This window comes from Lepidochelys olivacea (genome assembly GCF_965140295.1).
Source record: "Lepidochelys olivacea isolate rLepOli2 genome assembly, chromosome: 1".
In the NCBI taxonomy this organism is placed as follows: Eukaryota; Metazoa; Chordata; order Testudines; family Cheloniidae; genus Lepidochelys; species Lepidochelys olivacea.
In genome coordinates this window covers 53,788,069-53,806,023 of record NC_140411.1, presented here as the reverse complement: position 1 = coordinate 53,806,023, position 17,955 = coordinate 53,788,069, and the positions used below count along the sequence as shown (strand labels likewise).

The 17,955-nt window shown below is 36.0% G+C and overlaps 1 protein-coding gene across 18 annotated transcripts in view; it reads left to right on the top strand.

Moving 5' to 3' along the window:
* The window catches only part of SUPT20H (SPT20 homolog, SAGA complex component), a 63,704-nt gene that overhangs the window by 29,906 nt on the left and 15,843 nt on the right, over nucleotides 1–17,955 (top strand). For 10 of the 18 annotated variants that reach the window (XM_084644628.1, XM_084644620.1, XM_084644624.1 and 7 more), the window contains 13 exons: nucleotides 2,892–2,995; nucleotides 3,678–3,794; nucleotides 3,980–4,033; nucleotides 4,953–5,092; nucleotides 6,849–7,005; nucleotides 7,110–7,166; nucleotides 7,569–7,640; nucleotides 8,992–9,149; nucleotides 11,334–11,366; nucleotides 12,620–12,737; nucleotides 14,862–14,970; nucleotides 15,230–15,388; nucleotides 17,201–17,513. In XM_084644628.1, the coding sequence (XP_084500754.1) occupies nucleotides 2,892–2,995; nucleotides 3,678–3,794; nucleotides 3,980–4,033; nucleotides 4,953–5,092; nucleotides 6,849–7,005; nucleotides 7,110–7,166; nucleotides 7,569–7,640; nucleotides 8,992–9,149; nucleotides 11,334–11,366; nucleotides 12,620–12,737; nucleotides 14,862–14,970; nucleotides 15,230–15,388; nucleotides 17,201–17,513 (1,591 nt within the window). The remainder of the gene's footprint in view (nucleotides 1–2,891; nucleotides 2,996–3,677; nucleotides 3,795–3,979; nucleotides 4,034–4,952; nucleotides 5,093–6,848; nucleotides 7,006–7,109; nucleotides 7,167–7,568; nucleotides 7,641–8,991; nucleotides 9,150–11,333; nucleotides 11,367–12,619; nucleotides 12,738–14,861; nucleotides 14,971–15,229; nucleotides 15,389–17,200; nucleotides 17,514–17,955) is intronic. The other 8 variants (XM_084644621.1, XM_084644617.1, XM_084644622.1 and 5 more) reach the window with 4 other exon arrangements.

Here is a 17,955-nt window from a genome sequence, read left to right as displayed (position 1 = left end):
TAAAGACTTCAAGGTGAAGAGAATCCTCCAGCAAGTGACCCGTGCCCCAATCTGCAGAGGAAGGCGAAAAACCCCCAGGGCCTCTGCCAATGAGCCCTGGAGGAAAATTCCTTCCCCACCCCAAATATGGCGATCAGCTAAACCCTGAGCATGTCGGCAAGACTCACCAGCCAGACACCCAGGAAAGAATTCTCTGTAGTAACTCAGATCCCACTCCATCTAACATCCCATCACAGGCCATTGGGCATATTTACAGCTAATAGTCAAAGATCAGTTAATTGCCAAAATTAGGCTATCCCATCATACCATCCCCTCCATAAACTTATCAAGCTTAGTCCTGAAGCCAGATATGTCTTTTTCCCCCACTGCTCCCCATGGAAGGCTGTTCCAGAACTTCACTCCTCTGATGGTTAGAAACCTTCGTCTAATTTCAAGTCTATACTTCCTGATGGCCAGTTTATATCCATTCGTTCTTGTGTCCACATTGCTACTGAGCTTAAATAATTTCTCTCCCTCCCTGGTATTTATCCCTCTGATATATTTATAGAGAGCAATCCTATCTCCCCTCAGCCTTCTTTTGGTTAGGCTAAACAAGCCAAGCTCTTTGAGTCTCCTTTCATAAGACAGATTTTCCATTCCTCGGATCATCCTAGTAGTCCTTCTCTGTACCTGTTCCAGTTTAAATTCATCTTTCTTAAACATGGGAGACCAGAACTGCACACAGTATTCCAGATGAGGTCTCCCCAGTGCCTTGTATAACGGTACTAACACCTCCTTATCTCTACTGGAAATACCTTGCCTGATGCATCTCAAGACTGCATTAGTTTTTTTCACGGCCATATCACATTGGCGGCTCATAGTCATCCTGTGAGCCAACAATACTCTGAGGTCTTTCTCCTCCTCTGTTACTTCCAAGTGATGCGTCCCCAGCTTATAACAAAAATTCTTGTTATTAATCCCTAAATGCATGACCTTGCACTTTTCACTCTTAAATTTCATCCTATTAGTATTACTCCAGTTTACAAGGTCATCCAGATCTTCCTGTATGATATCCCAGTCTTTCTCTGTATTGGCAATACCTCCCAGCTTTGTGTCATCTGCAGACTTTATTAGCACATTCCCACTTTTTGTGCCAAGGTCAGTAATAAAACGATTAAATAAGATTGGTCCCAAAACCGATCCCTGAGGAACTCCTCTAGTAACCTCCTTCCAGCCTGACAGTTCACCTTTCAGTATGACCCACTGTAGTCTCCCCTTTAACCAGTTAATTGTCCACCTTTCAGTTTTCATATTGATCCCCATCTTTTCCAATTTCGCTAATAATTCCCCATGTGGAACCATATCAAATGCCTTACTGAAACTGAGGTAAATTAGATCTACTGCATTTCCTTTGTCTAAAAAATGTGTTACCTTCTCAAAGAAGGAAATCAGGTTGGTTTGGCACGATCTACCTTTTGTAAAACCATGTTGTATTTTGTCCCAATTATCGTTGACCTCAATGTCCTTAACTACTTTCTCCTTCAAAATTTTTCCAAGACCTTGCATACTACAGATGTCAAACTAACAGGCCTGTAGTTACCCGGATCACTTTTTTTCCCTTTCTTAAAACTAGGAACTATGTTAGCAATTCTCCAGTCATATGGTACAATCTGTAAACATATGAGTTTACAGATTCATTAAAAATTCTTGCTAATGGGCTCGCAATTTCATGTGCCAGTTCCTTTAATATTCTTGGATGAAGATTATCTGGGCCCCCCGATTTAGTCCCATTACGCTGTTACCTCGTATGTGGTAATATCTACCTCCATATCCTCATTCCCATTTGTCATCCTACCATTATCCCTAACCTCCTCATTAACCTCATTAAAGACTGAGACAAAGTATTTGTTTAGATATTGGGCCATGCCTAGGTTATCTTTCACCTCCACTCCATCCTCAGTGTTTAGCGGTCCCACTTCTTTCTTTGTTTTCTTCTTACTTATATGGCTATAGAACTTTTTACTGTTGGTTGTAATTCCCTTTGCAAGGTCCAACTCTACATGGCTTTTGGCCTTTCTCACTTTATCCCTACATGTTCTGACCTCAATAAGGTTGCTTTCCTTGCTGATCCCTCCCATCTTCCACTCCTTGTAGGCTTTCTGCTTTTTCTTAATCACCTTTCTGAGATGAAAGAATAGACAATTTTTAGGTGATTTCTTAAAAAATAAATTAGCAATTTCTTTAATACATTGTGTTACTTCTGTCACCCAGTTCAAGGCAAATATCAGGTGAGACAGATTTGGAAAGCAGCATTCTGCACTTCCTACAACAAACAGGAAATTTAGTTTTGTCCATATAGGGACTATGTTATTGTTGAAACATGTAGCCCTCGATCCTGCAAACACTTATGTACATACTTAACTTTCAGTAGTGAGTAGTCTCATTGAAGCCAATGGGATTACTTATGTACTTGAAGTTAAGCAAGTGCATAAGTGTTTGCAGGATCAGGGATGAATACTTTAGGGTTGTTTGCACTACTTTGTTTGTTTTTTAATCGTTTCTATCATTTATTGCTGAATTAGTTCTACTTGCTGGTACTGAAAGAGACAGATTTCCTGTCTCCCTGTAGTTTAGGTTTACAGAGAACTAATTTGGTGGCCAAATTCTGCTCTTATAGAGATAAATAAGAGTTTTGCCATTTACTGCCATGAGAGCTGGATAAAGCCAATATTAAATGGCTTGGAAATATAGTCAAAAGCATGAAAATGGATATTATGCAAAGAACATTGGGATTTGGGATAGTTTTCAACAGCCCCACTTTTTCTTTTTAACATGTTTATATTTAGCATTTTACTTCTGAAGCTGTAGTGGGAAGAAATAGATAAGGCATTGCATTATTTGTTTGAATTCAGATTCTGAGACCATTCGACTGCCTTATGAGGAAGGTGAACTCCTTGAATATTTGGATGCAGAGGAGCTGCCACCTATTTTGGTGGATCTTTTAGAAAAATCTCAGGTAAGAAAGTCTTTACAATGAAGGGTTATTCTTTTAATCAGTCTCTGATCAGGTGAAGGGCTCGGTGCACCAGCAATGAGCATTTTGAAGCATCAGGGTCATAATTCTTTTAGTGTCCAAAATAAAATACCTTGTTAGCATCCAAAACAAATGAATTCATGCACATTTTTTGCCATGGTTTAGTCTAACATGACAAACCCCTGTGGCTGTTATGCACCAGAAAAGTGCACTGTAGTGAAATGTTTGAGATTGGAATTTCATAAATGTAGGTAGTCATGTTTTCTGTCTTAATGTTAATATGCTCTTTTGGAGCTTGGGTGTTGGACCTGTCTGGGTGTGTACTAAGGATCACTACACTTGACAATGCCTAGTGGTTTAGAACTCTTTACTGGTTTAGCCATCGTAATAATAAGCACAGCACCAAGGACCACATTATGCAAGCAGAAACAACTGTACAACTCCCACTGACCTCGGCGGAAATGACACCATCCTGTGCTGGGGATGAATTTGGTTTTATGTCTGGATGGGGTATATATATTTACAGAGTGAAAACATAACAGGAGTTCACAATGAGCTATAAGAGCATTGCATGAGTGGCCAAAAGAATAAATTACAATGGTGGGTCCTGAGATAATTATATAATATATATATTTAGAGAAATATTTTTGTTTGTTTCAAACAGGTTAATATTTTTCATTGTGGGTGTGTCATAGCAGAAATACGTGACTACAGGCAGTCTGGTAACATGAAATCTCCAACATACCAAAGCAAGCATGTTCTTCTGCGTCCAACAATGCAGGTAAGAGGTACATCAAATTAAATGGTTTAAACTACCCTGAGTGGGATCCCCCTTTTCTCACTCTTTAAGATAAATGTCATAATAGAAATTAGCCATCACTTTTAAATATTTTATATAATTTATATACAAATATATTACAATCATATTTATTTGAAAAGTAACCAAAAATTTGCCTATTTTTCCAGACTTTAGTTTGTGATGTGCATTCTCTAACAAGTGACAACCACAAATGGACACAGGTGAGTTTCCATGTAAATTTAAACCTTACAATGATATAAAGGATGGAACAAAGCAGTTTTGCTAATTATATTAAACTGACATTATACAGACCTTTGGGTTATTTTAGGGTGATTGAGAGTCTGTTTAATGATCTAGAGACGTGCCAAATTAGCTCACTAGCAGTCCGATCTTGCGAGATGCTGAGCACCCTCAACTCACACAGAAGACAATATGTGTTGAAGATGCTTAGCACTTCATCTTTGATTATATAGGATGACAAAATTAGAGATAGTCTAACTAGTCTACCCTCCTCACCCTCCATCATCTTCATCATGTAGGCCCAGGTTGGCATATGAAGAAGGACTCTATAACACTATACTATTCTCCTGTGTAGAAGCACCTTCCCACTGGTACTGATAGCAGAGTGAAACTAGGATTATGCAATTCTAGTTGGTTTAATACAACAGAAGTTACTAGTGGCAAAATACATCCGCAGAGAAGCACAGGCATATTCAAGTTCTTTGCCACAACCAGTATCTGTTGTCTCATATATATCAGTTGTGGTAAAATAGAAACTCTGCCTCCTCATCAAGATACATCATTGACAAACAGACTGCTGATTTGCTTGTTGCTTGTAATGTGTGTGTGTGTGTATGTGTAAAAACATTTACTTCTCAGTATTTGTCCTTTTTTTCTGTAAAAAAAATCTAGAAGTTCCTCAACCTACAATAGAGCATAATGATTTCATGATTCCTAAACAATAAATATTATATTTTCCTGAGTTAACAATCCAAAACAAAGTTATGAAATTGTGCGTGCATGTGCGTGCATATGTATACACACAGTCAGATACCATGATGATTAGCATGAAATAAAAGCCTGTATAGATATACAAAACTTCCACGTTTTTTACATAATTAACATTTGCATATATTATAGGAAGACAAACTTCTACTTGAGAGCCAACTTATCTTGGCTACAGCAGAGCCTTTGTGTCTTGATCCTTCAATAGCAGTAACCTGCACAGCAAACAGACTCCTCTATAACAAGCAGAAGATGAACACTCGCCCAATGAAACGGTAATAATTAGTCTGTGATATGTCAGGACATATATAAACCTGTTTAGAATTTTACAGATCACTTTAAAGAAAAAAATAAGAAAAATCATGCACTAACATGTATGTTCATGACCAGTGACTAAATTCATTTAAATTAGACAAGCTTTGAAACTCTTTGGAAATTTTTATTTTATTTTTAATACATTAAAGTTTTAAGAAGGACTCTTGGAAAAAATATTTTTAAGGAAAGTCAAAAGTTTGTCTTATAACAGTATCAGTTATTACTTGTAATCTGAATCTTATTAAGTACTTGTTCTGTGTAATGCTTTTGCAATCTCTTCCAAATAGGAAATACTCTAAGGCCTATTAAGCCATGGATTATACTAAATTGCAGCTGGTAATATATTAAGTGTATATGTAATGTGTGTATATATGTAATATATGCACATGGATTATTTTCTTACAATGCCATACTGAATGAATACCAAATTGTATTGCTCTCTTATGGTCATGTCCATATTTTTGCCATGGCTTATAATCAAAATGTGAGCTGAGGCAGATGGCGGCTGTGAACAATGTTAAATATGAGTATATGGTGTTAAAAATGTTTCATCTTAAACCTTCCTTGTACTTCTTTGCAAAAAATGAATTAAAGTCTATGGTTCACCAGGATAATATTTCACAGGTTTTATTTTATGAACATGGGATCTTATTTTCATGACCTGACTTTAATTTATAAACTAGAAAAAATATTCAACTACATAACAGGATAAAATCCAGCACAATTAATTTGATTTTCTATTGCTTAAATGGGCAACAAATTTAGAGCATCAGTGTCATGCAGAAGGTTTCGATCCTGTAAACATTTATGCACAAGCTGAATTTTAAATAGCCAGTGGAACTGTTCATGTGCTTAAAGTTAAGCATGTATATCATTGTTTCGAGGATTAGTGTCTGAATGATTTTAAGAGCAGTGTGGCTCCAAACGACTATACAATCTGTTAGAATAGCTTCATTTTTGTGTATGGTTGTGTGTTCACAACTATTTTACAGTAGCCTGAAATGGTTCACAGTTATTTTACTAAGATAGATAGATAGATAGATATAATGTATGCTCAGTAACATGTAAAATATATAAATGATCTGCTAGAATTAACAAAGTAGGTGTCAAAATGGATATTAGGTGCTCAGGTGTGCAGAGATTAGCTAAATCAATTAATATGCTAGCTTCAGTGTGATTGTATTAGAAGCCTTCATGACTACAAGTGTACGGTATAATACTAACATGATTAGCTAAATCAATTAATATGCTAGCTTCAGTGTGATTGTATTAGAAGCCTTCATGACTACAAGTGTACGGTATAATACTAACATAGCTAAGGATCCTGTCTGGGCTGGAGAGAGTGGCAGCGCTGTCTTATATTTTAATGTAATTTAACTTTTTGTAGGTTTTGCACAAAGGTTTGGCAAGATGAAATAAATCTGAACAATATTCAGTTTTCTGTAATATTTTAACTGCTGTCAAAATTCACAAAATTCTTCCATCATAATTTTTATTCCAAGAATATTTGCTACAAATGTTTTGACCTTGAGGCTCATAAGAACAATAACATGTTTAAAAGTAGATGGATCACAGTTATGTGTTATGCAACAGCATAAAAGATGACAATTTAAACAGCATATTGCACAGGACATCTTTTCGTTACGTGACTAGCTTTTTCCTGTGTAGCATGTTTCAGTCTGTTGTTTTACAAGCACACTTCTCAATATTCCATAGGTGTTTCAAGAGATACTCCAGGTCATCTCTGAATCGGCAGCAGGATGTGGCACATTATCCAACTCCACCTCAACTCAGACTACTTGACTACTTACAGAAAAGAAAGGAAAGGAAAGGGGCCCAGCAGTACGACCTCAAAATTTCTAAAGCTGGAAATGTAAGTACATTGCAAGTTAGATGGGCGAACATTTTTATTTATTTATTGTTAATCATTAGTATACAGATGCTCACATTATTTTGTACTTTTTCCCCACCTCTCAGTGTGTAGATATGTGGAAACAGAACCCTTGCTACTTGTCTGCACCTTCTGAAGTTGATGTAAGTTCAATTGTTTCTAATCACATTTGGGTCAGTAAAAATTTCACTTATTCAACATTTTGTGTATCAAGCAGGAAGATAAATGATAAAGCAGTGAGCAATGATGGCCTTCTTTGGGACATTGTGCTGGGCTTGGGCACAATGCCTTTAGGAACAGCTGCTAGAATGCAATTGATTCACTCTCAGTGTGACGGGATTCCACACTCATCCCACAATGTGAGCCACACTCTTAGCCAATAGATTTTTTACAGCTAAATAAAGCTCTGCTAAATCTATTTAAAGATTATGAGAATTCCTCAATGAAAACATTAGAGCAAAGTAACAGAAGTATGAAATCATTAAGGCTCTTCTCTACACTTGTTTCAAATGCATTATATTCTGATTTCTGCTTTTTCTTTTAAGGTGGAAAAATATGCCAAAGTGGAAAAATCTGTCAAACCTGATGACTCTCAACCTACTGTCTGGCCAGCACATGTGAGTAATTTAGACTTTTGGCCCACCTTTTCTCCCTCTAGTTAAGATGCTGCTTCTTTCAACAAAATGGAAATGAGAGCATATTATATTTTTTTCTATAATCTAGTCTTCTATAAAAATTTGGAAGGGAGATTGTCACGGGGAAGTGTAATTTCACACACTGGTGCATTGGGTTGATTATCAAAGCTAAAAGAATAACTATAATTTATTACTCATTGGCACACAAAATAGTAAAAAATAATTTACTCTTAAATTCTGGTCCTTAACCTCAGTTTTGTAGTGTGAGCATGATGCAATGGAATTTTTGCTTTGCCAACACTGCCTACCCACATTGCAATAATCAGCTAGCCAAAGTACTCTTAATTTCCCTGTATAATAGCAGGACACTGTGGGAAGCTGCTGCCATTACTGTAGTAACAAAAATGTAATAATTTACAGGAAGCAATGTTTCTTGCTTTCAACACACCTTTGTTTTGTTTCTAATCCTCATGTAATGGGTGAATCAGAAGAGCTGCCTTTACAGTAATAACTCTTGCAGTAGATTCTGGAAGGGAGGTCATAGAATCATAGGGTTAGAAGGGACCACAAGGGTCATCTAGTCTAACCCCTGTAGCACGTTAGTACATAGGTCTGTTTTAGGCAGAAAGCTCTACAGGTTTTTTTCTCCACTGTCCCAGTGAAACCTATAGATCAGCTGTAAATTGCATGATCCAATACATAAGAAAATGCTTAAGTTAATTAGAAATCAGTTTATGGACTCTTCATAATGGAACCACCAACATACTGTGTCCACTTTATCTTCAGCATCCATCTCTTTGTCCTTGCAGGTTACTTCATGTTACCAAAATCTACCATCTTGGTTGTATGCTTTTCTTGTAGTACCTAATTTTCATCCCTATGGCATCCTATTCAACCATAGTTCTGTGTTGTATATATAACTACTTTTAGATATTTGCAGTGTTGTAGCTGTATTGGCCCCTGGATATCAGAGAGACAAGGTGGCTGAGATAATACCATTTACAGTTGGTCCAATAAAAGATATTCCCTCACCCATCTTGTGTGTCTACTTTTAGATGTGTTTCTTCTGTCTGCACTTCCAGTATCTATCATAAATAGTTACGGGTTCTCTGTATTTCTTGTTTTTTAAGTAACTTATTTATCTCTCCCATCCTATTAGAGAATTTTTTGTGGAAATCATTTTTCATTCCTGCTGAGCAAAGTGATATTTAGGGACTACTAGATTGTGTTACTTGCAATTTGTATTTTGTAGATTTCTGACATATATTGATCAGCCTTTTCTGTGAACTTGTTTTTGAAAAGATTCTATGTATAATGTCGTTCTGTCTTTTAGGAGATAAGAGATGATTATGTGTTTGAATGTGAAGTTGGTAATCAACTTCAGAAAACAAAACTGACCATTTTTCAGTCCCTTGGTAATCCGCTGTACTATGGTAAAATACAGACGTTCAAAGGCAGTGAGGAGAATGACAGCCCAGTAACTCCATCACAGTAAGTAGCACGTATATTTAAAAAGGTCTATTCTATGAAAATTGAGGAAAAAACAGACGTATTTACCTGCTTAGATCATAATGACAAATGTGTACCTAATTACACTAGAAAACTAAAAATGTGGTTAAAGGATTTCATTTCAGAAATTTAAAAATATCTTACCCACATGTGCGAATGTCATCTTAAAAAGAAAAGTAGTAAATTGTATAATGCATAAATTCAGATACAATCACAAGAATCTCGTATCTTTCCACATTAAAGTTATATTGGAACAAAATTTCAATTTGGAGGAACAATTGTAGAATTTCCATGACACATTTCCAGTGATGTTCCCATTTTCAGTACTTATATTATGATAGTGCTGAAAATGTGTCTGGCACTGTACAAACATATAGGAAGGGACACAGTCCTTTATCCAAAGAGTTTACAATCTAAAAAGACAAAAAAACAAAGGGGGGGGGGGGGGGAATGCAGCACAAACAAGGATGATGACTGGTACATATGTTCTTAATTCTGTTTTAAAATATATTGACTATATATAGCTGGCTACAGCTATCCCTTTACCTGCCCGTTGTTAGTTCTTATTTTATGCCCCATTCTTGCAAGGTGCTCTGGATACTTGGCCCTTGCACCTGCACAGACTTCCATTGATTTCAATGGGATGTAAGGGTCTGTCCACTTGCACAAAGCAGCTAGCATGATCAGGTTTTGTTAACTGCTACTATTTTGTATTGTTACCTAGTGTTTAATCCTTCTCCATTACTTTTTAATTTTAACCATTTCATACTGCCAAGTTTTAGTTATTTTTAACCCTTGTCTCCATCTTTGCCTGTTTATTTTCTAGAGCTCTATACTAATCTTAGAAAGTCACTAAAGTTGTGCACTGGAACTGGGATTTTCAAAGGCACCTAAGGGAGTTTTTGATTGAAATTGGCTCCTTGAAAATACCAGTCCTGATGCACAATGTTAAGAACTTATTGGGATTTGGTTCCCTAAATCTCTTTGGCTCCATTTGAAAATTCCAGCCTCAAAAGTCAGGGATCCAAAAAATGTATTCCCCTTATTTTCCTGGAAAGTAGTTTGCTTTTTGAATCCATGGAAACAACATGAATAATTCTGAAGTAACCCTAACAATTCTCATTGCAAATTTCAAATCTGAATGGAATGAAATAAAATTTTCAGTAAAATGTGAATGTGAATAACAAACAAGAAATATTTATTTAGAGCTACATCTTGTGAGAAAGCATGATTGGGAAAGATAAATAATGAGAGAAATCAGGAAAACTAAACATTTCTTTTAACATTTTAGTGCTTTGGTGTTTCTTGACATACACCCAAATCACACTCTCATTGCATCTGAAATCTCTTCCATACCATGAATCTGCATTAACCAGAAAAAGCAATAGATTGGTCATATGTCCCAGGAGAACTGTACAAAGAGAGAAAAAAATAGTAGATTACTGGGAAAAGCCTGGGAGATCTGTAATCCTTGACTTATATTGGTTATAATTTCCATGATAATTTCCTAAATTGGTCTGAATTGGACCAAAAAACTTCCTTTAAGGGATATGGGCATTACATTAAAATGATATTAGTGAAACAGATTTCATATATTCTATTTTTAAAATATATTTACTTCAAACTGAATCCTTCTTTTTTAGTAATATGAATAGCTAATTGCTAGAGCTCTTACATTTTTTCCTTATATGAGAACATATATATGTTACATTTCTTTACAAATGTAAACCAAATATATAATGCCATGGTGCTTAATACAAACAATATGCAATGCTACTTTTAACAGTATAGAATATACAGCAAACTGCCACTTCCTGTTTTTAGGTATATACAACTGGTATTATTTTGTCTTTTACATCGGTGTAGATTCACTCTTAAAGGGATGGTATTACAATAAAACCCTCAAATCCTTGTCAACCTTAATTGTGTCCCTCTAAATATATTGTATTAGTGATTATGAATCAGGGTTAGTGTTTTATACTTTTAGTAGTCTCCAGCCCACCAAGTAAGATTTAAGTGTTAACTGTTCTCATCAATTAGCTGGCAGCAGTGCATCCCATTCCAAAAGAGAGTGGTTTCTTTGCTGTTTTTCAGAGTTGTGATCTTTGAGGAAAGCTTTTGAATTCCAAAAATAGTAACTACATTGTTTTATGTTTTACATTTTAGGTTCCTTATTGGCTCCAAGACTGATGCTGAAAGGTAAGTAGTTCATATCTTTCTCTTGTTACAGCCCGGGTTTGTCCCTTTCAGCCATAATGTACCTTACTTTCATTAGCATGGAAGTAATGGCATGTGGCATGGAAGTAATGGCATGTGACATGGATATTAAATAGAAACAGTCAAGATCTGCAACCAGACTAAAAACGTAGCATCTCTTGCACTTTACATTTGTGGGGAGGGTTGGGGAAAGAGAATAACTACACATACCTTGTCCCATTTTCTGTTAAATTCTGAAGGCCATACTATGCCTTTGGATGCACCCTCCCGTGGTAGCCTGGTGAGAGCATTCAAGAGAAGAATTTGGCCCTGAGACTTTGTACAAATAAATTTGCTATCAAGTATATCTTTAAAGAGAGTTGTTCTTTTGAACTTTAACTGTAGTGTAAAACTTCTTCTAGAAATCAGTTGAATATTTTTTATTGAGGCAATATTGATATAGCATTGTGAGAAGTATTCCATCACTCCTACAGCAAGAGGAAAAATAGTCCCCCTAGTATATTTTAGCTATAAGAGATTTACGGTTATCTGCTGTGGTTTATTATAAAACATAAAGTAGACTTCTCCCATACTCAGTGGATTTCTCCAGACTAATGTTTCTCAACCTTTTCTGGTTGGCAACCCCTAATTCAAAGTCAAAAAATTTCACAACTCCCTTACATTTATGGTAAAAGTAGGAGTGAAAAATGTAACAATGCTAAGCCTATATAATTTATTTGTGTTTCAAGAGGCTGACCGAATACTTGACTTTGAGGGATAAAGGTGTCATGGCAGTTCTGTGGAGAAATTTTCTTTGCTTTAGAGTGTAATGGGATTTTCAGGGCCTTGCAACAGCCCTGATTGCCTTTGATGACCTTACTGGGGATTGCAGCCCATGTGTTGAGAAGCACTGCTTTACACAAGTGGATATTTTATTCTTCAAATTGATAGAAAAAATGTAAATATTGTGGCATCAGCTGTCTCTGTAAGGGAGTCTATATTTCTATACAATGTTGTTATGTTGCAGATCAATTTACTGATGTTGAAAGTAAATCTGAATCACAATTCAAACCATTTTATCTATGTGCTTGCAGTTTGCATTTCAGAAAAGTGAAACAGTAGTAAGTAGGCAAAGAAAATTTAGAATATAATCAAGTTAATCTACATCTCGAACAAACAGTATAATGTTAAAAATAGTGCAAAATTGTTAATGCTTTTTCAAATCTTGTGCTGAAGTCTTTAGTGGTGTATTTCAGGGTAGTGAACCAATACCAGGAACTGGTTCAAAGTGAAGCTAAATGTCCAGTGAAAATGGTTCATAATTCAGGTGGATCAGTCAACCTAAGTCATCTTTCTCCAGGGAAGGAAATGGAAGTGAGTTTGCTAAATGTTTCTTTCTTACATTTACAATTGCTTATTGAGTACTTACAGTTCCCTAACGGGACTCAAAGGGCAAACATCTGTCTGAAGTTTTTAAATCTACTATTGTTACAAGTCTGTAATGGAAGAAATTAGAGAAAAATGTTTTTCTCTGATTTTCTTTTTTTTTTTTTAGTTTTGTGTCTTTGATAATGCTGTGTAAAGTCAGTGTCTGTGTTTTGCTATAGTCCTATTGCTATTTTCTATTTTCTCAGTTTATGTAGGTCTTTTATACAGCAGCAGAGCAGAGAAAAGCATTTTTAAAGACAGGAAAATACAGTTCTAAAGCCAATCTAAAAATTGGCAAGGGAACTTGGAGGCAGGCGTAGTACCTGAACTGTTAACTCTTCATAAAAATGGTTTGGAGTTGTTTTTTTTTATTAGATTTCAAAATGACAACATCCTTCTAAGGGATACATGCTCTTAGGGGTGTATTCCTCTGTACATGTCTGGCAGGAATTCCCATGGCTGAAAGTTTGGTGCTGATGGACCCATCAGGCTATGTGTTTTGTTTTCTCTGCTGAGTATTTTAGATTGATCCCACTACTCTAGTTCTTTTTTGACCTCAGCTAGCATTTCTGCTTTGCTGCTCCTTTCCTCCTGGCTATCTGTGTTCTGCCCTATAGCATCCCTTCTTTTTAAATAGATAAATAAAGCTGTCCAGTTTGTTAGCCATGAACTAAGTTCTGCTGGAGTCAGCAGAGTCATAGCAAGGAAGCAGTGGATCACCTTCTTTTTTGACTATATAATCCTCTATGGGTGGTTAAGCAGTTATCTTGAATAGTGAAAAAAGGAGTTTGAAAAAGTAACCCTAAAGACTTAGTTTTTATTTTTATCATCAACGGGAACTTAAAGAATTTTTAAAGAAAAAAATAGAAGCACATAAAAGGAGAATGGTGTCTGTTTGCTTTTCAGAGCCATTAAAGACCACAGAATTGTATACTCTGTAAAAAGGAAGAGCTAAGCATCAGCTCTTAGCATGTGTGCCCAACTTGAAAAGAACTTCAAAGGAACCATAATTCAGCTAAAAATCTTTTGAAATTACTCTTCTAAATTTTTTTAGTGATGTGGTTAATTTTATTGTTAAAGTTAACTAGGTGTTTTTTCTAGGGCACTGAAGAAGGCTGACTTAATTTCCTCTGTCAGTCTTTTGACTCCTTTGACAAGGAGGGAAAATATCAAGCACTAATTTTATTAAGAATAATAAAAATAAATATGCAAATAATAAATTGAGTTTTTGAAGTTGTATACCTGATATTGTCTTCTGTGTGTTCTGTCATCTCCCTGAACCTGAAAGAACAGACACTATGTTTATAATACTTCTTCTATTCTGAATTTATGCTCCATGCATGTAAATTAAATATTTGGCATTTACCTGTAAATTTATTTTCCCTGAAACAGATTGTCTGACAATCTGAACTAGTAGTTGCATGGATTTAGAGGCAATTACAGCCAACTTCTGTGTAGCCTGCCATTTGTAATTCAGGCCTACACATTTGAATAGCTGTAAGGCAATACTTGAACTTTATTAATTCATCTTAAAAAATTCTGTTCATAACTGGTGAAACAAAAAGCAGAACACCTTCATTCTAAATATAATGGTGCAATTATGGCAAAACACCCATCAATTTCAGGGGAGCCAGGATTTCACCCAAGTATTTATATTCATGTTCCCATACTCTGGTTCTGTACCGTGAATCCCAAGTGGATCAGGATTGACAGACAAATTTATCTGTAAGACTAAGTTTTCCTTTCTTTCAAGAGTGTGTCTGTCATTCTTCTACTCCTGGGATGTCATTAGCAATGAATTCAGGACAGGGAATGAAGCAATATAATTCCCATTGTTTGTTTTATTTTAACTTTGCCACTAGTTTGGAGGCCTCTCTTGGCAAAAGCTGCATCTGAAAAGGATCACAGATTGTGTTTCTAATGTCTCCCACAAAGGGAGACCACTTCCTGAAAATTGCTTTACTTTAGAATTCTACTAGAAATGCTTTAATTTAATAGTTACTTATTTCTAACATGTATAATGTGATCTCAGATTGAGCTAATATATCTTTAATTTCTGTTTCTTCTTAGCAGCCAGAGAGTCTATCTGGATCCGTGCAGTCTTCAGTATTGGGGAAAGGTGTAAAACATCGACCTCCTCCTATCAAACTACCTTCAAGTTCAGGAAGTAGTTCTTCAGGTAAATACTTTTTAGCTTTTTTTCCTCTCCCTCCTCCTGTCTGTATCCCTTATTTTTAAGTGTGAGGTTTCACTACTTAATGTAATAACTTTAAATATAATGTGAAAACTTTACCTCTATAGGTCATGGAGAGCGTTTTTCAAAGCTGATCTTACTGCTTTCTGATTAAACAGTACTGTTCAAGGATGTATATAATGGAAAATATTCTGACTAGCATCCCTCTGCAGAACCATAACATGTGTTAATTGTGCTTTTTCAGGTAATATTTTTAGTCCACAGCAGTCAAGTGGCCACCTAAAATCCCCAACTCCTCCTCCTCCTTCTAAGCCTCCCAGTCTTTCTCGGAAACAGTCTATGGATCTTAGTCAAGTTAGCATGCTTTCTCCAGCTGCCATGTCTCCTGCGAGCTCTTCACAAAGTGAGTCACGAACTAAATTCTCCATTAAATCTTAGGCTTTTGCATAATGCTTCTTGAGATAAACTTAACCAGTGGAATGGTGAAACTTAAATGTACAGTGTACTCTAAATTGTATAAATTGTGCAAAGCTTCAGGCAGGTCTCTTGTTGACTGTATGTATTTTATGTTTACTGTAATTGTGTTTGTTTTTCTGTATATATATATATATATATAAATATGTATGCACCCTTTGTGTATACGTTTTAATACATTTTATGCAACCAGTATGATTCTCTTTTTTTAAAAAAGCCTGATAGCTAATGTGACAATATAAGATTCCAAAGTGTGGTTCTTTCCTCCAGTGTAAAAATAATAGTATATGAGACCAATTTGCTTTTACATAATTTAAGCAACTGATTCTTTTTAAATGTCATAGGAGCTGGTACAGTTGTATCTCTGTGTATGTATATAACCTGATCAGTCCCAAGGTGGTGATACAATAAACTATGAGATGATCTTTTAAAACACTCCAACACTGTTTTACAAATCATTCCTGATTACTAAAGTGTAATAATGATTATTATAGCACCATAATGTCAGGTGTTAAAATGTAATTTTCTAAAATGAGTGACATCTAAGTTTGATTTTTTTTAATTAACAATGACAGGATTATTGTAAAGATAGATCATAAACAGTTTTTAAAATATGCGTCTTGAGGCCTTTCATGAACATATTTGTACAGCGAAAGAAACCACAGCTATAGTTTTCCATTTTTTTTTTATGACTAATTGCACACTGAGCATTTCAGTATGCTGCACAGTGATATATGTTTTTTGCATTAAATAGTTTAAAATCTTCTGGATAGCTCAAAAGGTGTAATTTTTCTGCCTTCTTGTTTTGCACAAAGAAAAACATAAGAAAGATTTTGTAAATTTTCGAACAGTTCTATTCGCACCTTTTTATGTTGCTGGTATGGATTATGTAAATCTACTGCACACAGTTGTTACTGTAAGTAAAGCTCTCGTCACAGCTTTTGGACATTCACATTTCTTTCCTTTCTTTCTGCAGGACATGAAAGCTAAAAAAGAGAACACCTCAAGAGCTTTTGGGTTTTTTTACTTTTTCTGTTTTTTGTTTCTTCTATTGATAAACTGTGCATACTGCATTCACAACAAATTTATCTATACATTCTACATTTAAGCAGAAGGAATTACACAGTAACTTTTAAAGATGCAGTATTATCTCCTGCAAAAGCATTTACTTTATTTTCTCTTTTGTGATTTGACAGAAATCTGGCAAATACAGTTATTGATATCTATATGATAGAATTTAGATGGTTACCATTGACCCCATTTGATCACTGAAATTATTATCCGTTCTTTGTTGGATCTGTTGTTTTCCATATGTTTTAGCATGATGCTGTTATACAGACAGTACATACAGACTATATGTTTGACATTTTAGAAGCAAAACCATTAACTGGGTTAAAATGGTCACTCAGAAAAATTGTTCTACATTGACTTAAAAATATTTCCAACAGAGTCATGACTTAGTGCACTATACATTTTAAAAGGGCTTAATGGACGATACAAATTTATGTTTTGGTTAAAGAGTTAAGCATGGTGATGGGGTTTCTGTGTGATATACTGCATCTTTAATAATAAGCGAGTGCAGCAACACTCGTGTGTCATGTGTAGAAATTAACACTTGCAGTTTGCTGCTATAAAAGCTGGAACAAATTGTCAGTGCTAAATAAGATTCCATTAACCTTATTTTACAAAAGGACTGGCCTTTTATAACAAACTAGCACTTTTTATTTTTCTCAATGAGCAGGGTCTGGAACTCCTAAACCATCTACTCCTACTCCAAACAACACCCCTTCATCGACCCCACACCCTCCTGACGCTCAGAGCTCAACTCCTATTACCCCTTCTGCCACCCCTACTCCCCAAGATTCAGGCTTCACCCCTCAGCCCACTTTGTTAACCCCGTTTGCTCAGCAGCAAATGTCTCTGAGCCAGGCATTGCCTGTAATGACCATTCCTCTTTCCACCATGGTAACATCCATTACTACAGGAACCACCTCCACCCAGGTCATGGCAAACCCTGCAGGACTTAACTTCATCAATGTAGTGGGCTCTGTGTGGTAAGTTCACTTTATTTTCGTGGCTTCTTAACAACCTGCTTTATGTTGAGTTACAGAAATGTTCAATATTCATTAAGCCAGTTTTTATTCAAGATGTCCAACGGAAATGTATCGTTTCACTCTGTAATGGTGTAATTCAGAGTTAATGCAGTTTTGTGAGGTGCTCAAACAGAAGAAACCCAGTATTTGAATGCTGATGAAGTTGAATGAGAACCACTGAACTGTGTACTTTGAGTTTTTAAGATGTATAGGGTTTAATTGCACTAGTGCAGGGATCAGCAACCTTTGGCACGTGGCCTGTCAGGGAAATCCGCTGGCGGGCTGGGATGGTTTGTTTACCTGCAGCATCTGCAGGTTCGGCCCATGGCAGCTCCCACTGGCTGCGGTTTGCTGTTCCAGGCCAACGGGGGCTGCGGGAAACGTTGTAGGCTGGTGTGCTGGC